Source organism: Rhinolophus sinicus, chromosome 14 (genome assembly GCF_057876585.1).
Source record: "Rhinolophus sinicus isolate RSI-liver-muscle chromosome 14, RSI-T2T, whole genome shotgun sequence".
Lineage (NCBI taxonomy): Eukaryota > Metazoa > Chordata > Mammalia > Chiroptera > Rhinolophidae > Rhinolophus > Rhinolophus sinicus.
The window spans coordinates 150,480,095-150,502,191 of NC_142514.1; the positions used below are offsets into that span (position 1 = coordinate 150,480,095).

Consider the following 22,097-nt stretch of genomic DNA (forward strand, 5'->3'; position numbering starts at 1 on the left):
AAAAATGTGGGTGTGCATTATATATGGGAGTGCGTCATACATGGCAAAATACGGTAGCTGGCTGAGCACAAGTGCTGCAAATTACCTTTCTTCCTCTTTCTTGGTTGGTCTAGAACTGCTAAGCGCACTCTGAGTTGCATAGGTGCCCATCTCAGTTACCAATTTCTGAACTGGCCCCACAGTTATTTCTTCTTCAGGTTTCAATTCACCAGCTTCTTTCTTTATTTCTGACTCTACAATTGGGATCTAAAAATCAATTGGAAACATCAATTTAGTAATAATATCAATGGCAAGCAAAATCATATTTAAATATTCAATCGTTTCTGTAGAGAAGGCATTTCCTCAATGGGATTTTTGGAACTTGGAACTCTGCTTTCAATTTTGTTTCCTTCCCATGGTAAGGTAGTGAGAAGAACAGGGGCTTGTGAGTTGGATGCCACTTACTAGTTAAATGGTTTGGGGCAAATTAATCTACTAAGAGCCTTAGTGTCTTAATCTGTTAAATGCAAATCGTAATTCTTTCCCCACAAGTAACTTAATAGCAAAATGCTCAGGACAGTGACCAAGACAAAGCAGACACTCTTATTCCTCTTCTCCATCCCTTCCCTTGAAATACATCCTTCAATAATGAATGTCGTGTGGGGCGGCCTGTGGGGTCTCAGCTCCCGCTCCCCACATAAGAACGCAGGATATGGTGAGGCCAAAAAGGAACAACCACGGAGCCATAGATAGGGGAGTCATACCACTATAGTCTTGCTGGCGGCTGGGTTGGAGACACAGGAAGCAGAAGCCACACTATCCGCAACCCGCTGTCCACTTGTCTCTGACAACCAACCTCACTTGCTAGCTGCAATCCGCCCTGCTAACTGCAATTTGCTCTCGCTAGCTCAGCCACCATCTTCTTGCTAGCTCCCCATTTTGCTGCTAGCGTAGCCACAGCAGTTATATTAGTGGCCAATGGCTCACTGGTCACTGGCTCATGGCCAACTAGCCACAGCTGATGGCCATCCAATCACAGTTGATGGCCATTTCCTACCTGAGCCAGCACCTTTCCACATGAGGCCAAGAGCTTGGAAACTGCACTCCTGGCTCTGTCCCCACAAGGAAATAAATCTAACTTATTTTTACAAAATAACTTTATCAACTACCTTTTTTGTTTTTAAAAAACCAAATGTTACTAGGTATTTATTCCTTAATACCATACCAGTCCATCATCTAATTCAAGAGCTCTAAGAATCTTCGATCATTATCTATCAATTCCTTTATTTTATAGATGAAAAACCTGATATCCAGTCAGGTTAAGGAACTTATATCCAAGGTCCCAGAACTAATTATCAGCAGAAGCAAGACTGGAACCCAGGTCTCCTAAGAAGTACCATTCTTTCTTTTCTCCCATATAGTTGTTTGAAGGAGGAAATACTGCCAGTTTTCGTACATAACATTGTAAAGTCAGCTCTGTTCTTATATTTGCATTCTTCATTCAGAACACAAAGGCTAATGCTGAGCTTTACAAGTCTTTTTCTTTTTTTAAAAAACACAGAACCTTTTGTTCAAATAAAATCTTAATCCAGAAGGGTAAATAATACAGATAAAAGAATAGGTATTACTGCTCAATGCAGGAGAGGGGAATTCCCCTAATTTCCCAGAGCTCCTAAGGCTTAATTATCTGGGTAATTAAAATATATTTTTTCAGAGTTCTTTAGTACAGACACTACTAAATAAAAACATGAAAGCAAATCACCACATAAAAGTCCGATGTATTCAAGTAATATCCCCATACAAAGTAGCACTGACTAAAGTAAAACATACCTCCCCGAGGGACCTGCGGACCTCAGTCATCACACTCTGAATGTCTTCCTTGGTGCTACAGTATTCTCCCAGGATCCACAATGCTCCTCGGTAAATCCTAAGGCAAGAATACAAGTTCTGAAACACTGCCTTTGCCAACAAATCTTGAAGCAGAGATCTTTCTTTGCGAATTTATGCTCAAGCGAGAAAAAAGGATTCTGCAATTCTAAGGGATCATGGATGACGTTTTAAGAAAGAATATAACAAAGACACTAAGTTTCTGTGATTCTCTACAGAAATCACAAGGATTAAAAGGAAAATAATATCTCATCCATCACTATTAGCAACATTTTAAAACTGGTAATCCCAGTAGCAAAAATAAAAGACCAAAATGTTTCCCAGTAAGGGACTATCTTCCACTTAGGACATAGTTAAAATAAACTTGGTTTTATCACTTACTACTATAAAAAATTTATTATTTTAATGTAAAAGTACTTTTTATTTGTAGTCACTGAAAAGAAGAGGCAGGATGCTGAACAGAACAATGGACAAGGAAGGAGTACAAAGGATCAATAACAACAACAACAAAAAAACCCTAAAAGTAAAGAAAGCAACTATTTTCTAGTTAAAAATGTTAAAATGAATAAAGTCTTCAGTTATCTTTTCCCTAAGATTTTCCTTAAATTTATTCTTTAAAAAATTCTAGAAACTGAAGCTCTAAGAGACCATGGCTGCCAAAAACAAAACTTTGATATATTCTTTTTTCTCACAAAGGAAGCAAATCTTTCTCACTTGCACAAATATCGATACATTTCCAATCAGAAAAACAATTTTGTAATGGTCCCTTCTTTTCTATCTAGTTAGATATAATGCAAGTCCATGACCGTCTATCTATCAGATGCTTCAAATGAAACAAAATTAGGATGCAACAGTCCTTTCTCACTAGCAAAGGCTATCTGAAGGGAAACACAATGTCAAATTTAGGTTGCACGTGTAATCCTTCGTTTCCGTAAATACTCGAGGGGGATGCAAATAATAATGATATCCTAAAAGCAGTATCTTTCAATTATATGTTCCTTAGTCACTTCAGGATTCACAGTGTTTTAGAGGAAATCAGGATAGAGAAACCTAGCTAAGTAACTACTACAAAAATAAATGTTGCCCACAGATTATGGACTAACCAAGGACAGGAGTGAGGTGATGACTGCTGTCATACTTATTTTGTCTTGATTGTCTTGAGTCATCTTTCCTCCCTTATATTTTCTAAACTGTCCCGTTAAAGATAGACATTGGTAAAATTTTTTACTTGACTTGACTTTATAAACAGATTTTAAACCTACTTGACGGATTTAATAGCATGAAAGACTTCAAGCATCTTCTCAACAATGAGCATTCTCAGATTATCAAAGCGCTGAATGGCTTCACGAACAAACTCCAAGACATCCGCAGCTGCTGCTTCGTTACTGTCACTGAGAAATTCCATTAACTAAAATAAAAAAAAGGAAAAGAGGAAAACAGTTATGTCATTTTCAGAAGGAAAATTACCTAAGACTCAACAACCTTAATTACTTAAGTACTTAAGTAATTACTAAAAATTACTTAAGTAATTACTTAATTACTTAAGTAATTTTTAGTAAGGTTTACTAAATTTAAACATATTTACAAGTATGTAATAATTTTCAAGTATGGAACCAAATGTAAGTTGAGAGATAAGCACCATTGTGCAAATCCTGTCACAATTGCTTTTCTGTTTTAAGTGTAGCAAAGTTTATTCTAAAACTCACTCTACAACAGAAGGTGGAAATCCACAACTCAAAATAAATTGGGTGCTCCTAAGTAGTAACTAAAAGTAAAATCATTTTAGAAGAATTCAGAGCACAAAGGCAAAATTTCAAATTACAATAATACACCTCGTTTATCTGACAGTGACAGAAAACAAAATATTCTAAGTATGTAAATTTTTCCTATAACTGAATCCTTCAACTTTAAGAGGTAAAACTATTTGAAAGAAATACTTACTTGCCCTACTGATATGTATACACAGAATAATTTTACTTTAGGTAACCGTGACAAGCATCAATTATAACAATATGCGAAAGTATTTCTGTCACTGTTTGCTTTTTTTTATGAAGATGGATGAAAAAAAGTCAAGAGTCCTTATTCTTCTGAGTTTAAGAGTGGACATAAAGATCCTTTCTGACTATGAGATTTAATAATTACAGGCAGTTGAGACTTTCAGAGTTTAAGTACAGAATAACTAGAATATTTTATTCTTATAGAGAATTTCAAAATGAAGGTAATCAGAATTACATACCACAGGAATAACATTCGCAGCCATATCTGGAAATCGGACAGAACAGGAATGCAATGTTCGCACAAGAAGTTGTCTATATTTGTCAGTATCTTCATGCTCAGACACATTATTTGTTTTAATCACTTCCTTCTTCAAGACAATAACCAGCTATAACAAAGTAAAATTAAGTGAGAATTAATTACATGACATTTGGCTGACAGCTTACAAACTACTGTCAAGAGTTTTGTTTTACCTCTTCAACATTCCTAGAAGAGACAAGATCCAGTGCTAACTGCAGAGTTTTTTTGCGTACTTCTAAGTCTGGTGTGCTCAATACTCTTAAGATGTCCATAACCAGATCCTGAGAAAGAACAAAAAATCCCGAATTAACACCAGTACTTCTGGTCACAAGAAGAAAATCTTTACTGTAGAATGAAGGGTGCTGTCCATCATCACCTTAATTCTTTGATCAATAATAAAAACACTAGTGGTAGAAGAATCAGGTATTTCAGGTCTCCTGATATAATGAATATGAAGTGTACGATATCACATATGATGCAGTCAAACTGAAAATGTTTACTCTGAGTCTATCAAGCTTTAAATCAAACTTACAGTTTATAGGAAATACAGAAGTCAGAGGAACAAGCTAAATGAACACAAGAAAGTAACCAGACACATCCAGGGGAGGAGTACCTTACAGGGCAATTGGTCTGGTATCTTCAAGTCAGTGTCATGAAACAAAGATACTACTCACGTTAAAAGACTTAAGGGACATAACCACCAGATACGATGTGCAGTCATGAATTGGGCAAATCAAATAAAAAGTGCATTTGGGGGACATCTGGGAAAATCTGAGTTTGGAGTTGGTATTAGATAACATTAAGAAATTATTGGATGAGCCGGTTAGCTCAGTTGGTTAGAGCATGGTGCTCTTAACAAGGTTGCCAGTTGGATCCCCACATGGGCCACTGTGAGCTGTGCCCCCCACAACTAGATTGAAACAACTACTTGACTTGGAGCTGTTGGCAATTTTGTTAAGTGTGATAATGTTATGGCTCTGCAAAAAAATGTAATATTTTAAAGATGCATGCTTTAAAAAAATCTATAGCAGATAAATATTTTAAAATATAGCAAAATTAACATGGTATTACTTCTTTAAAATTTTATATTTTTAAAAAGTTTCACTGATAAAAAAGTTCTTAAAAGTCTAAGAATGAATCCTGTATAATATTCACTTAACGTTCATTAGTTAATATTTTGCCACATATACTTTATCACACTCTTCTCCTAAATATTTTAGTGTATACCTCCCAAGAATAATTTCTTATATAACCACAATACAATTATCAAATTCAGAGAACTTAACATTGATAATACTATAAACTAATACACAGTCTACATTCACATTTCTTCAATTGTCCCAATACTGTCCTTTACAGAAAATTTTTTTGTTGTTCTGATCCAGGGTCAGGACTGAATTTAGTCATCATGGGGCTTTATTTTTATAACAATCATTATTCTCACAGGTTAAATAGGTATGCTGATATTTTCTAGAATCTAATCATCTTTTATTCCCAATCAGTTGGTATAATTATTTTCCAAGAAATGTAAATTACATTCCAATTAAAACAAATAGATCTTTATCATTAAGAATACTGAGTACAGTACATACAGAAAAAAGATAACATATTAATTCATGTTAGAAATATTTTTTGGGGGGCAGCCGGATGGCTCAGTTGGTTAGAGCATGAGCTCTCAACAACAAGGCTGCCCGTTCAATTCCTGTATGGAATGGTGCGCTGTGCCCCTACTGAAGGACAACGACTGATGGGTCCTGGAAAAACACACCATTCCCCAATAGTCCCAATAAAAATTAAAAAATAAATTAATTTTTAAAAAAGTTATAATTTTTTTTTTTTTAATGGCAAAGACAATACACCAAAAGGCTATGGTGATACAAGAGTTACACTTTAGTTGAGCAAAATTTAAACTGCCCAGTCTCCAAGCTAACCAAAAGGGCAAGGCTTGGGAATTATCTCAATTTGAAAAAGATTTTATTTAGGATGTCCCTCTTTCAGATAATATTTACCTGTAGTACTCGTTCATGAGCAGGATGCTCTTTTAATTCTACCAATCGATCCAGAACTATGAGCTTTACATTGTTGTCACTCTCCTTAATGATTAAATCAATGTAACACTGAGCAGCAGCCTACATAAAAAGAAATATATTTTAGGAACGGAGTCATCTATCTTAGAGAATCTGAAAATATAAAAACATAAAGCCCTCAAGAAGCCAAAACATAGTCACTACTTCTGCACTAAGAGTTTATGCATTTTCCCCAGATGAATGTGTCCTTCTAGTCCCTAAATTCTAACAAATTTCATAATTTTTCAAATTTACAAAAGATTAGAAGCATCAGAAATTAAAAGAAGGAAAAGGGGCTGCAAGAGGCAGAAATACTCATCAACAACCAAAAATAAAGGGTAGAACCTAAGGACTAAGGCAGAAAAAAGCAGATTGACAGACAATTCCAAAAAGTATAGTTACTGAGCATCTTTTACTTTAGGTACAAAGTCTGCATTACAGTACAGAAAAGTCAAGAATATTAAGATGACCCTGAGTTATTAAAAACAGACAACAAAGGACCAAACCTGAAAGAGCTCTCAATTCAATCAACAAAATAAATAATGATATTGGATTATAATCCATACAGTAAAATTCCTGTACTGATGAGGGAGGGAAGGAAAGGAAGGAGGGAGGAAGGGGGGGATAAGGGACAGTTCTTTGTAGAATTCCAATTACTAAGTGTAGAATGAGGAAAATAGAAAACCACCATTAAAATACCACAGTAATAACTGCTGTAGAGAATATCCACTGATGGATGCTAAAATTAGTTGGTGCAAATTTGAGGAGAAATAAGATACCTGCACACTTTCAAAGTTTCTTCCTATGATATTTACTGATTAGAAAAGGAAAAACGTAATTCAAGAGTGGAGAAATCTGGCAGACAGCACCTTAACTGACTGATCAAGGTTAACATCACCAGTACTAAGACATATCAACATATGTACTTCTTTATGATACACTGAGACCGACCGGTGCATCACTTCTGTGGTATTCTTCCCGAAAATGCATAACCTCAAGTAATTGTGAGAAAACATCAGACAACCCAAATTGAGGGATACTTTACAAAGTGACCTAATAGTCTTCAAAAGGGTCAATGTCATGAAAAACAAGGAAAGGCTGAGGAACTATCACAGAGGAGGCTAACACATGATAACTAAATGTAATGTGGGAGCCTGGACTGGATCCTGGGACAGAAAAAGGGCATTAGTGGGGAAACTGGTGATCTGAATAAAGTCCATAGTTAACAATATTGTTCCAATTGTAATTTCTTAATTTTGACAATTATACAATCATTATGCAAGACATGAGCCTTATGGAAAGGCTGGGTGAAGGATAATGGGAACTTCCTATTTTTACAACTTTTCTGTTAAGTCTAAAACTATTTCAATATAAAAAGTTTTAAAAAATGTTTAAAGTATCAGTGAGTAAAGCAGCAAATTCTCCTATTTATAAAGATCTGGCTTTCTAGAACTATTCATTCTATGAATATATTAGGGGTTCCTCATATCGTCTTTTTTCCCCCTCAATATAATCTTGATATAGTAAACTAAAGAAGAGAAAGATAGTATTCCATTATTAAAAATACTCACTGGAAACTTTTTTTAGGATCCATCATTTAGGATCCAGAATTCATTCTTCCAGATCTAGTTTTTTAACATAGTTAAAATATGGGGAGAGACGTTAAATTACCAGTATCATTTTCCTGAAACTACAAATATTGGTACTCTCTCTGCCTCTGCCTCTCTCTCTCCGTGTGTGTGTAAACATATATGTATATATATACATGTATATGTATGTATGTATGTATATACACACACACACACACACACACACACACACACACACATATATACACATATATATACATGTATATACATGAAAGCAGGAAGGAAGAAAAGAAGGAAGATCGGACTAAGGAATCCCATAATTTCATAGAATTTGCAGTTGTTATCTCTATGCCATACAACGCATGTAACCACATAATAAATTGCAATGTCACTAAATCATAAGTGATAAGCACACCTATCATCTATCTAACTGGCACCGAAAGAAATAAGCAGTACCTTGATTGCAGTAGGTGCACTAGAGAGTGTCACTAATGTTCCAGCGGCTTCATACTTTACAGCGGGGCTCGATGACTGTAATAAGTTATAGATGCAGCGAATGAAACGAGCCCTTTCTGATGGATTGGCATGACAGACCTGGAGAAGAAAACATGTAGGTTTCAACTGACTTCATGGACACTTGCTTTAAAATTGATTTTTTAAAAAATAGATGTCAGCTTATGGGCTGCTACTTTTCTTAACTTGAAAGCTAAGAATAGTCTGAAGATGCCAGCAAACCTGGAATGAGACCCTGTAACAGAACACTGGTAATTTCAGAAAGAAATAGGTTTTACTTCAAATAATTGTTACAATTATTTATTTATTAAATTCAATCATAATTTGTATTTTCACTCTTTCACAAATGGCTTCCAGATTATAATAAAAGATGCATACTACACATAAGTGAAATAGAAAAAGAAAACGTAAAGTACAAAAGCAAGGACAACAACACAATAACCAAGTACACTAACAAGGGTACTGTGACAGATTATTAAATTTGATCCTCAATTTTTCTTCTGGATGTCATGTCAAAAAGGGAAAACATGGTGGATTATATAAATCTCAAGAGCTGATAAAAGGAAAATACCAGTTCTTAAAGCAAGAAAGATAACCTCTTTTTCAAGAACTACTACTTATTATTTGGAACTATATTCAATATTGAGGAGAAAACTAAAATTTGCTCTCCCGTTCTAAATGTATCTTAATACCTTTACATATGAAGTAAATATCCCTTATTTTTTCTCTTTTGAAGTTAGTATTTATGTTAGATTTTCCTAAAAATGTATCCAGTTAAATCTCTATTACTTGGGCATGACTCAAAAGCTAATCACTCTTCCTATAACATGAACCCTACTAGATAAAGAAGCCACTGAACAGCAGAGAACCCTTATTTTTGAGAACCTCAGTGGCATTCTTAAATCATACACATGAATTAAAACTATATATTTACAATTCTGGTTTCATCTGAAATGCCACTTCCATATGACTGGTACCCTATATTAAAAGGGGCTTCTTTCCTGCAGAAGTAAAGATGGCTATAATGAATTAGCAGTGTCTGCTATGGGTATTTTTTTGTCCATATCATCCTACTTAAGTCATTCCTGATATATATTTTGTTGGCCTCCAATGGTATCAACAGCAAAAATGAATGTTACTGCATCTTTTATTAGAACATTAAGATGCAATCAATTTTTTTAAAGAATATATAATTAAAATGTTGCCAATAAAGTACTTTATTTTAAAACCAATCTCTTATCTAGTTTTAGATTTCCTGTTAGTCAAAGGCCTGCAGTGTCATATTAGCATAAAGTCCCTCTTCTCTTTTGCAAACAGGCAACATAAAAGTATTTATAGCTTTTTTTGTTTGTTTTTAGATTTCTAAAGTAGTCTTGTGTGTACTCAAGAAAAGATCTTGAATTTTACTCCAAAGCCTAATTCACAATCTATTCAATGACTGAGCAGTACACAACAATTTCTTTGCAGTTGTATTGGGTCAAGCCATATGTTTTTATAGAATTCTTTACAATGGCTTAGAAAGAATGGAAGCAAATACTTGGAAAACACAATAAACCAAAGGAAAAACTAAAAAAGATTTTAAAAGGTAATGCTTGAAAACATTTCAATAATTAAAACATATTATTCTAGCAATTAAGTAGCTTCCCAGAAAAAGACTATTTACTCTTACCTTAAACTGATAAAGTTTATTTTATCCATCATAATTAGTCTTACCTTATAAATTAGTTCAACAATAACCAATTGAAGAATGTCTCCAAATGTCTGAACTTGATCAATACAAGTACTTAGGTAATCCAAAGCTCGATCCTAAACAAATAAGAATATATTTATCAAACTCCATCTCATTCAACAAAAGGACTTAATGCAACTTTGAAAAACATACACAACAAAATACAAAACAAATGAGGAAATCAAGACAAAGAAAAATTAGCTGAAAGAAAAAAATGATGGTTAACACATAAAGTCAAATACATATTCTAAAAATGGGCCACACATCTGGGGTCTGAATTTTCTAGCAGCTAAACCAAGGAGAAAAACACAATGTACTCAGGGTCATGACTCAGAACATCAATACAATCAAAACAAACCAGCTGTTTAGGGGTGTAGTTATTCCTATTTCTGAGACCTAGAAGAAAAATCTCATCAATTCTCATATACTGAACATTGTGCTACAGAGAACTATGGCTTCAACAATATCTCTATAGTAAAAGTATCAACAAATTTCATTGAACTATTTCTGATTATGTTCCTTCATGTAGGTAAAATAAAAACACAGGTCAGTAAAACCAACTGTAAAGAGGGTAAAACATTGTGAACTAAGTAAGGAGTTTTCTTATAATCTTGTTTACAAGATAAAATGACAGCTTCAAAATTTCAAAGGAATGAATAGACTATATATTGTTTAATCTTCATTCATATTATTTCCCACATTTGATAATAAATACTGGATAGCAAAAATTGCAAGACTGGATGCCACCAAGGTGTGCAGTCACTGCTAATCACCAGTGGATCCATATACTTTAACCTCAGACAGAGCTGGATACAGAGTTGCTATCTGCTTATGAAATCTGAAGGGCCTAGTAAGAACACACATCGACACTGAACGTCACCCTTCTCTGGCAGACATGACTCAGCGTGGACCTTAGACAAAGCTACTATTGTTCTCTATTAAACAATTTGAAATCTATACCAAGAGAAGGAAAATTAGGCAATCAAAGCCTCAAAGTAAAGTGCCACAGGATATGGCCACAATAATTTCAATCTGGAAAAACAATAAAGTAGTTATTAAATGCCTCGCCACTATTACCTAAAAAACAGAATATATACATAAGCAATATTCCAGAAAAGGTTAAGTAAAAACTGTATTTCCATACAAATTAAGTTCAAAAATCTAAATAAATCAAAACATACAAATCACATGTTCTATAAACAAAATTACTAAAAATTTGATTAAACTTATGTAACACTTTTAATTCTCATTTAAATATAGTCATCAAAGTGACTTTTAAAAAGTACTTCACCTGATCTGCATGAATTAGCATCATAAATGCATTCCTTTTGCAACTTGCATCCTTTTCATTCACCAGAAAATCATGTATCAGTTCAGGAGCATCCGGTATAAGATGTTCAAAATTTCTTGAAATAAAAAAATATCCATGTTCAATAAAAACCTACTTTGTTATTTTAGTAACTCTCTGGACACTATCAAAATTAACCTTTATCAAACTTTATAACACTATCAATTGTTTTGCTTTTCAAAACATTGTCAATTAGAAAATTGTGAGTAGGAATCACAAGCTTACCTCTTCATCCATTAAGTTATCAAATTTTTCTAGTTCAATGTAGAAAAAGCTGATTTATTCAATATGCTATCAACTATCTTTAATAATTGTCTTTCATATACTTTAGAAATATAATATTGATGCTCATAATAATACCCTCAAGGTACTAAAAAGATCCTTCATTAAGAATTATTAGAGAAAAAAATAGTTCCTTGAATTTCACTAGTTATGCACTATATTTATTCACTTATTTACTCACTAACTTACTTCTTATTTTGGAAATTTTTAAGTATTTGTAGTCTACAGAATAACGGACACCAGCTAATAAAAACCATCACCTAATCTCAACTATGACTAATTCACAGCCTTTTTTGTTTCACCTCTACCCTTTCCCCACTTCTCTCCCCCCATATGATTTTGAAGCAAATCCCAGACCACTTATCATTTCCTCTGTAAATATATTGGTACGTTCTCTAAAATTAAGAGTTCTTTCTTTTTAAAACTAATTGTAATACCATTATTGTACTTTAAAAAATTTAACAATTCTTTAATATCACCATATAGACAGTTTTCAAATTTCAAATTATCTTATAAACGGCATAATTTTTGTGCATGCACTGTAGCGTAAATACTAAAATTTGTGTAGCCTGTATGGTAGTTTTCAAAGAACTCTGTTATCAATCACTTTCCCTAACAGGTAACAAAAACTAATATAACAGAAAGAGAACTGTGAAATTATATAACACCCAACTATTAAAGTACAAAGATATTTATCAAAATTACATCCTACTTCTAAACGGACTAATACCAGTGATTGTAAAAACCAAACATTCTAGCCTCATCTAACTGGTTCCTTGAATTGTTTTTAAAGTCCAAAATCTTCAGCTTTCTAAGAACAGCAGTAATCAGCTGAAAATTGCCACCCTTCCTATTTAAGAAGTTCCCTCTGTAAGGTCTCTAAGGGTAAAAAGACAAGACCCACATTCCACAAAAAGAGAATTCTACAACAGGGTCAAAAACTCAAAGCCTACAGGGACTAAGTAAGTGAATAAATTAATTAAGTGGGCTGGAGTAATACAATTGAGAATGACAAGTACTGTTATAAACTAGAAAGTGTACAACCTGTTTAAAGGAGGCTACTGTCATTGAATTTCAGCAGATTGTTGTCATGCAGAAACTAGGACCCAGTGTTTCCAGATCTTTGATTTTTCAATGCTGACAACTTGATGATAAGGAAAAAAAATCTTGTTCAGGCCAAACAAAACATATCTGAAAGCTGCATACAATCTGTCAGAAACCATTTTGGAGCCTCTAGTCTAAAAGACTAAACAGAACTAGGCCAAAGGAGTGTCTTTATTTACCTATAGATGGTATAGATGGCCAAAACAGCATTTCTTCTAACATAGCTGTGTCGATGCTCCAAACAAGCACGGATAGCTGGCATTAAAGGTTCTAGCAATTCTGCTTCTTTCAATTTGCAAAGAAAACGAAGAGTAGATCCTCGAATAAATTCATTAGGATGCTGAAGATCCTGATATAAAAAATTTAAATATGAAATGCTGAGTTTCAACATTTTGTTAAAAAAAGTTTTCAATGCAACATTTTCCAATGAGAAAATTAGAAAGTAGGATTGAGGAAAAAGACCTAGATGATCAGATAAGTTCCATCAAATTCCTGCTGATTAAAGCAATTTTTATGTATCACATCAATGTCATATTCTGTGTCACTGTTTTTTATTAACAACATAAAAGTGCATGGAAAATGTCTGAAAAAAAGTATCAAAACTTTTTACAATAACTCTTTATAACTTCAGTTCCAAATATTTACACTTCACATCTTATCTAAGATTTAATTTTAAAGACTAAAACAAAGCCCATTCCACCAATTTTACAATGATCTAAAATCAAAGCAATATGCTGAGATAATTATGATTTAGTTTACCTTTCTATATGCATCACATACAAGGATCATTTCATGTAAAAGTCTTCCATCTGGAGTTGTTTTAGGAACAATTTCCCAAAATACCAGAAGTAATTTTTTGATAGTGTGATCCTGAAGAGGTAACACAAAACGAATGATGGTCATCAGAAGTCCAGGAAGCTTCTCACCATTCAGAATCATAATGATTACTTTCTTCAAAGCTTCAGTCTTTGACTTCACATCTCCTTTTTCTGATTCAAAAATTAAACAAGTGCAATTATTTCAAAATAAAATTCCTCAGATAATTTTAAAAGCAATTAACAAAATATTTTCTCACTTGATCAGCAGAATGGTTAATAAAGGCACTAACCCAAGTAACAAGGGTTCTCTACCTGGCTATGCCCCAAGCAAACAAGCTATCTGACTTTACACAAGTGATTTATCTCTGAATCTCATGATTCTTTACATATAATATGAAGGCACTGGATTATATCTTTGGTCCCTAACCAATGGAATTAATGTCGAGGCCAGGAATTTACAGGCATACTAAATAATATATGTCTCAAACACACATGCAGCTATTTTTCAAAATGTAAACAGATGCTAGTGAGTGTTTCTGAATTCAAAGTAGCTGTTAAGTGAGTGTGTATTTTTCTCAACCGAAGTTACAATCACTATTATGGAGGTGGGGGAGATCAGTGACATGTTTTCCACATTAGGAAGATACTCAACCTCAAAAAGGTTGGGAACTAAAAACTAGATTAATTCCAAAATCCTATCATTATTTCTACAGGCTATAAAACTTTAGAATCTTTCTTAAGAAATTACCTAAAAAAATTGCAAGAAAATTAAAATGTACTAGATTAGTTGCCATTATTTAAAATTAAGGATAACACAATTTAACATATTAGTTTACTGTTACATAGCCTAGAAAAAAATATGTACTATATTTTACACAATCTACAATGTCGCATCATTATCATTGCACACAAGAATTTATGGTACATCTTTTTGATCCAAAGGCAGAAATACAAGAGACAAGCACAATGCTACTACAATTGTTTTGATCCTAAATATAAACAAATACCTAGAAGGGAGGACAAAGAGAGATGACAAAAGTCTTTAATAATCTTCAAGTTATCGTGAGGGAAAAAAACAGAACTAGAAATAAATTTCCAACAATTAGAGCAAAGTGGCTATTAAAGAGTTCCTTGCTGTTGTCAAAGAGACAGAGACTGAACGACTAGTCGACAGTTATGGGAAGGATTTTACCTTGTACGAGGTAAATCTCAAGTTCATTCTAGCCTCCAAAGATGATATATCTATTCCTAGCTTGGTATGATATTTTAACATGTTGCAGAAGAGAGAATATCCTCAGGTATGGGGACTGAGAACACAGTGAGGGTTATTGCCAAATATATCCCAAAGGGGTCAATAATTTTGTTTAAAACAGATTAACTTCCATGCATCTCTCCCTGCTTCAGCGTATTCAATTTCCTGCCCCATCCCCATATGAAAAAAAAATATGGTGTATACTACATTGAATCAAGAAATAAACGTGAAAGGATGAACTGAGTATCAATCTGGGCAAACTTTCAGTTTTTTAAATCTGTGAGGATGACGAAAAGCATCAGGAGAAATGACAGCAGCAGAGAGCAATAACCATGAAAATAAGACAGACTAGTCCAAGTTCTATGTGGCTAAAGTTGTATTTACTCAGCCTAAACAGGTTTTCCTCTCTTTGTCCCAAAGTTTCCTTTCTGAATTAAAAAAAAAAAAAAAAAAATTTCCTACTTTGTCTGATAGTGTACAGGAGAGTCAAAAGGTATAAAATTATATCACTATAATGCTGATGGCTTCTTTTGTTCCAGTTTTGTCTACTTTTCACAAATTAGCAAATCCTAAAAGTTTAGCAGGCTAGAACACCACTTGTAATTAAAGGTTATGTTTTAAAAGTTTACTAGCAAACTTGTAAAAAAATCTACACCATTTTTATTTCAAGCCCCTCCACACCCGATTTCTATTTATTTCAACAATTCAAACTGAGGTGAAGGATGTTCCTATGCACATCTTCTGCTCCTTTATGAATACTACTAAAAATATGGAAAATTTCAAATATCACTTCAGTGCACCAAAATACACTAAGTACTTCCTACTCTCCAGGGAACGTATATAGTCATTAGAGCTCATTCCAACAATTAAATGTAAAGAAAAGTGTAGGTAAAGCAACTCACTATTTCACCAAACAAAAAAGTATTTGTTACTTAAACTAGAAATTACTTCTAAACAGTTTCTCCTCTCAACTCTTTTGAGGCAAAGTCACAAATTTTAGACTACTTATTTATTTATTGGTTGGGGGAGAGTAGTAAAGGCAGCTGCAATTAAGAAAAGGCTACTGTTATAGTTAAGAACAGGTTTTGTTCTTTACCTTCCCAGCTATAACCTTAAGTATTTTGCAGGGGTCTAAAAATGAAAACTTTTAAATTATAAGAAAAAAAAAGAAAGTCTATTCATTAATTTGCATTTCATTCCACTATCTTATGTGAATATGAATATATATACACAACATATGTATGAGTATACACATGTATATACATATATTTTGTGTGTACATATATTTTGTATATAAGGGTATCGGTTTAAATGCCATAAAAGAGGGTTTTCTTTCTTCCTTCTCTAAAACTAGACCTCAATAGAAACCTAATATTAAGTAATCTAAAATCAGGAGGTATTCCATTATTACTGATTAAGAGGGGGGAATATACAAGTAAGAACTGTCTCCTTTCAAACTGCAAACTATCTTCTTAAAGATACTTTCAAGATTTGAAGCATAATTTTCACTCTACTCTGTTTTAACCAGTAGTTATCAGTTTAAGTTAGTAGTTCAATAAAAAGACAATCATTATTTTGGAACGTGCATTACTTAAAATTTTTTTTGACAGAATCATTCAAAAAAAGGATACATATACTTTTAAAATTCAGAAATATACTTCTTTTCTCCTTCGCATAATGCTTTAAAATGAAAAGCTTAACCCTGGAAAATGAATGTGTATTCCAGGGCTGATTTCATTTGTTCAACTGGTGGCGAACACAAAGAACAAAGTTCTTCTGGTTTTACAAGCTAAGCAATATGAATTAAATACACAAAGGGACTAAGATATTCAAATACACATTCTCTCAACCTGTTATGTACTCGTATAGAGAACTGTCAACTGCTTTTAAGCATAATATTATTAAACTACACAAGCCATTATGTTATTTTTAGTAATGTCTAACAATTAAACTATCACATTTCTTTAGTTTTACTATGCTAAACTGAGATGTTTTGTTTCCAAAAACCAATACTGCAAGTCTAAAGGTAACAAGTTTTCATTTTTAGTAAGACAAAAGGTTTACCGAAGAGATATTAGAAGAAAATATTTAGGCACAAATTAAACATTTCTAATTATAAAAGAACCTGAAATACAAATAAGCTTTTAATTTTAATTTTCTTTTTCAAACATGATCAAAGTTTACCTAGATCATTTTTTAAGCTGATTTCAGATGGTGGTTCTGAATCCATTGGCACGTTAATTAACGTATAGCACACGTTCTCGGCAGCCGTCATGGTTCCTGGTTATAATCAACCCTTGATACAAGATTTAAGGATCACAGATGCCAGGAAATCTAGGAAAATAAATACAAGGATATCATTACAAGTAAAAAATAATAACAAAACACCAAAAACACAACCAGTAACCTTAGTGATCCTTACTGTCTATAAAGTTGATTCAGTTTGGCTTCTGAGTATTGAAGTTGCAGAAGGGGAGGGTTAATCTATATCGTGTCCCATAAAAATAAAGCCTAATGTAATAAAAATCATTTATCAGTTTTGACCTAAGGTATATTAGCTCCTACTCCACAACCCCGCCCAGGGTTTAGAATGCTGCGCTGCAGAATGAGGGGCCACAATACAGTGACAGCCCCCCAGCCCCACCCCACCACATTACAGAAGGGACTTACCATAACCCCCAACCTGAACTGCTCAAGTTAAGAGACCCTGTGCACGGTTAACCTGCTAAACCCTTGAAGTGTTTTATCGTGTTCATCGGTGGGTCTCGACTCTGCGTACGTGGATCGGTGCGCTGTACCTCCACGCCCCTTTCCTGTCCCTTTTCTCCTGCAAAGCAAGCCCCAGCCTGGAATGGCGAGCCCCGGAGGCCTGGGAGGGAGACGACCAATGGCCTCTATACAGGCCGGGACCGGGCGTCCGGCCCAGAGCTTCCCAGACCCCTCGTTCCACTTCGCCAGGCCTGGACGCGAGCGGCCTAGTCTCTCCCCTTCCGCATCTTCCCGCTATACAGCCAGTTCCTCCAACTCTGCTCAGCCCACCACGCCTTTGGGGTTGGGGGTTCGTGGCCCGCTACCTGGCTCCGAGGGGCAGCAACTGGGGCAACCGCGAGACCGTCTCCTCCTGCTCCAACCCCCAGCAGTAGCGGAGGCTCCGCGGAGTCCTTGGCTGACGTGGAAGGGGTGGGGAGACGACCGGAGCTGCAGCCGTCTGGCACCTACGGCAGCGCAGAGAGGACACGCTTTCTACGTCCTGTGGTTGCGCGCTGCAAGTACGTCCTGTAAGTTTCTTTCTGTTTTTTTTCTCTTGTCCGTGGTTGGTTTAGGCCGCAGAAAAGATTGGAAATACATATTTAATGTTTTCCCTGAAAGCCTGAATTAAGCGCTGTGGTAACTTGAACGCGATTTAGAAATAGTTTCCTATTCCAGGTATTGAAACAGTCACGGGGAGGAAGTGCTTGGAGAGAGAGGAAACACATTTTACAGGGCTGTTTGATCCAATGGAAAAAGAGCACGAGATCGGGAGCTAGAAGTCCGTCCACCCACTAATAAACTGGGAAAGTAACTGAATACTACTTGAGTTAGTAACTTCGGTTTATCTAATAAGGGACACTCGATTATATGAAGATCTATTTCAGTTCTTAACATCTGCAGTAATTTGAATCTCTGCCTCTGCTGTTAGGCTGGAGTTGCTTGAACACCAAAGTCACACTGTATGACGTGGCTTGTTTTAGTAACGGTCCCTTTCCCGATCCATTCTGAACATCCAGTAAATTTGAATTTATTTTATGCATAAAGGGAGATCAACAGTCACTGTTTTAAAGGATTTTACTATCTCCAAAAGACCTAATTTTTACAGTGACAATCCGCCATGTCACCTTCAGTTTTGCCTATTTGAGGTTCCATACCAGACTCCCCCATGAAAGGTTTCGGCCAATTATTAATAAAAGAAATTGATGCTTTAAGAAAAATATTGTGAATACAAAGGGGTCTGACAGGACCTGCCCTTCGTAATAGGCTCATCTCGGTTAGGGAGATAGAACACAAACAGAGCATCCATCTAAAATCCAGCTATTTTGAGACTTCTTTTTGGAGCCATCAAGCAAAAAAATTCCTTGATCCAACAAAATATATCACAAAGGCCATGTGCTTATAACACTTTCTGAGTGCTCCTCAAATCCTGTGCATCCATTTAAAACTGTTTATCTTGAGATAATTGTAGAGTGGCATAAATACAGAAATCCCATATACTTTTCACCTAGTTTCTTTCAATGGTAACATTGTGTATAATTATAGTACAATATCGAAGCCAGGAAATCGACATTGATACATTCACTTGTCACGTTTTACCAGTTTAACATGCACTCATTTGTGTAGTTACCATGTTTAGATTCCAGTTATCACCACCAGTTAAGGTACAATTCCATTACAAGTATCATTCCTAACATTTTATAGTCACAGCCACGTCTCTCCGTAACACCTGGAAATTACTAACCTGTTCTCTATTCTATAATTTTGTAATTTCAAGATGTAATATAAATGAATTATACAATGTAACCTTTTGAGATTGGCTTTTTCACTTAGCATAATTCCCTTGAGATCAACCCAAGCTGCCTGTACAACAGGTTGTTCCATTTCTGTGTATTCATTTTTAACATGAGATTTTTTATAACTGCAGTTATCTGGTTTCCAAGCCCACTTACCAAGAAATGACAATCTGTTGGCATGAAATGAAACCCAACAGAGCATAAAAACTAGACTTAGCAATAAGAAAGCTCAGCAGTTTAGGGCCATGGTGAATGGTGTAGGACTAACCATGTCCCCTTCAGTTGTCCTGAAGGCTCCCTTGTGTTATGGAATAATTTGAGGCTTATCGTGACCAAGTTATTAAGTAACTGTTAAATATGAAAAAAGGAAAGAAAATGTAATGTTTTATAAAATCTCATTTAGGGTCTGTACTTAAAATTGTCAGGCGGTGTATATACTATTGTATATTCTTAAATACAGAGCTTGTTAAACAGGTATCAGAACTTTATGTAGTCTAAAATTCTTCCTGACTTATTAAAACATGCACTTTTGTTTTGGGACTTATTTTTACTCTAGCATGTAATTACATCATTTTGAATGCTTTTTAAATTACGCATTATTTGAGAGCAAAGACTTTGTTATATACCAAGAATCATAAATACTTAACATGTCTAGGAAATCAAGGCCTAGAGAAAAGGGACTTAACCAAAACTGCAAAATAGTCAAACACTGAAAAAGCTGAGACCAGAATTTGAATATGTCACCTACCTTACTGCCTCTTGTTTTTAACCATACCAGTACTTCAAAGATGCACACATACTTAATAAATTCCAGGTGAATTATCTTTATATCAACGTTGTCACGTCCTGTGTGACGAGGGTTGTGGAGAGTGAGGAGGGCAGTGCAGGGTTAAGAAAAGACAGTAGCCAATGATAGAGTGTAAGCAGGGCCAAGGGGCTCCAGTCTCAAGAACTGGGCCCCAAATCAGGCCTATGCATTAGCTTTTATTAGTTAGGGGAGGATAAAGCTTGTCAATCTCAAGATCTGTGAATCCCATACATCAGAATAGGAAACTGATTCAAGCCAATCACCCTTGCCTGCACGCAGCAGAACATTAAGTCTCCGGATGTATGTACTTCCCCAAGGGACAAAACCTTTATGCATATGAATAGATGGAGAGCACATCATTGAATCACTTCCCCTGCAGGTTGTGGGAAGGAATGCAACCACAAAGGCAGAGGCTCTCCTTAGCTGGGGAAGGTGGGGGGGCTGTGCCCACCTCTATGAACCCCATGGGTTCTCCTGTTGGTCCCCACTCGACTGTGCCTGGCTTGAGTTGTTCCCCCCCCCCATGGGGAATCTTACTTGTCATTGGCTGACCAGCCATCTTTCTGGGGCCAAACAGGGAGACAAAAGGTGCAAACACAAAGGTGAAGGAAAGTCCCTGAAAGGATCCATCTCACAGACTCTCCTTTCTTTAGGGGCAGGTACAAGGAGACAGATGGGTAGGCTGCTGCGTGGCAACAAAAGTGATAGGTTTTATGAGAGGACATTAGGAATTTTGTTTACAATTAACAGACTAAATGGAATAATTAAGTATAACAACTAGATAAACTGACATAAAAAGGCATCACAATGAACTCTGTACAATGCGGTTGAATCTAATTGGGGTGAGGAAAGTTTTAAGTTCTAAAGTCAGTGTAGAAGACTAAAATCACATGTTGAAAAAAATTACTAAATTGCTCCCAAAATACAATATGGATCAGTTTTTTTTTTCAGCCGACTGCCAGCCAACTTTGGTTTACATTTAGGGAACAGTGTACAAAAATTATACACGCACACACAAAATCTTTAAACAATAGAATCACTTAACAAAGGCTCACACAGGCGAAGAGACCTGCCTGAGGAAAGAGCAGATAACGAAATTTCTCTTATGTTGTCTCTACCAGATTATACCCCCATTGAGTCGGAAGGCAGGCAGGAGGCCTCCCTCATTCAGTTTTATTTTGTTTGTGAAAGTTACATGTGCTTGATGCAACTTCATTCAGTTAAATGACCACATGGTACTTGTGGCCTTGTCCCAAGTTCAAATGGCTGACTCTTGAGGCTACTCCAAAGTGGAGACTAACATTTCACATATTCCTGTATTTAGTCAGGTTTTTCCTCTCAACGATGTTCCCAGTTTCTCTTATTACTCTCCGCTCAAGAAGTTACAGATTTAAACCTAGGAACCTAAGAATGCTTTTCAAGTTTTGAGCAATCTAGAAAAAAAAATCAAATGAACATTTTATAAAATTTTGAGTATACAAGGTGTTTTCACATAAATTGTCCCATTTAACACTCAGACTAATTCTCTGAAGGATTTCCTTAAAATAAGGCTAAGTATAATTTGCCTAAAGCCAATAGCAACTAATTAGCAGAATTAGGTCTAAAATCCAAGTTCCCTATCTATAAATGAACTGCTCCTCTCCAGAAAGATATGAATATATTCATTATATTCATAACTCCTCTAAGGCTTCTTAGCAGCAAAATTTTGGATTATTGCTTTTGTTTTTTAAATCAGATTTCCTTTAATTTCATTTTGTATGGTCTAAGATAAAAATTGTTCTGCAGTATCTTGGTACACAGCCCACAGGAATGAATAATGGAAGGCAGCCTCAAGATTATGCTGGAGTTTGGTTGAGCAGGATAAAAGGAAATGATGGTTTCAG

At 35.1% G+C, this 22,097-nt stretch overlaps 1 protein-coding gene across 1 annotated transcript in view; it reads right to left on the minus strand.

The window, feature by feature from the left end:
- COPB1 (coat protein complex I subunit beta 1) overlaps nucleotides 1–18,073 on the minus strand; it is a 32,701-nt gene extending 14,628 nt beyond the window's left edge. Inside the window, exons 1-13 of the mRNA XM_019754489.3 lie at nucleotides 17,937–18,073; nucleotides 17,047–17,196; nucleotides 13,552–13,781; nucleotides 12,972–13,141; nucleotides 11,350–11,464; nucleotides 10,043–10,135; nucleotides 8,273–8,410; nucleotides 6,171–6,290; nucleotides 4,335–4,442; nucleotides 4,103–4,249; nucleotides 3,129–3,274; nucleotides 1,810–1,906; nucleotides 86–246 (exon numbers count right to left, since the gene is read on the minus strand). Coding sequence (XP_019610048.1) covers nucleotides 86–246; nucleotides 1,810–1,906; nucleotides 3,129–3,274; nucleotides 4,103–4,249; nucleotides 4,335–4,442; nucleotides 6,171–6,290; nucleotides 8,273–8,410; nucleotides 10,043–10,135; nucleotides 11,350–11,464; nucleotides 12,972–13,141; nucleotides 13,552–13,781; nucleotides 17,047–17,137 — 1,616 coding nt within the window. The 5' untranslated portion in view covers nucleotides 17,138–17,196; nucleotides 17,937–18,073. The remainder of the gene's footprint in view (nucleotides 1–85; nucleotides 247–1,809; nucleotides 1,907–3,128; nucleotides 3,275–4,102; nucleotides 4,250–4,334; nucleotides 4,443–6,170; nucleotides 6,291–8,272; nucleotides 8,411–10,042; nucleotides 10,136–11,349; nucleotides 11,465–12,971; nucleotides 13,142–13,551; nucleotides 13,782–17,046; nucleotides 17,197–17,936) is intronic.
- Between the last annotated feature and the right edge of the window lie 4,024 nt (nucleotides 18,074–22,097).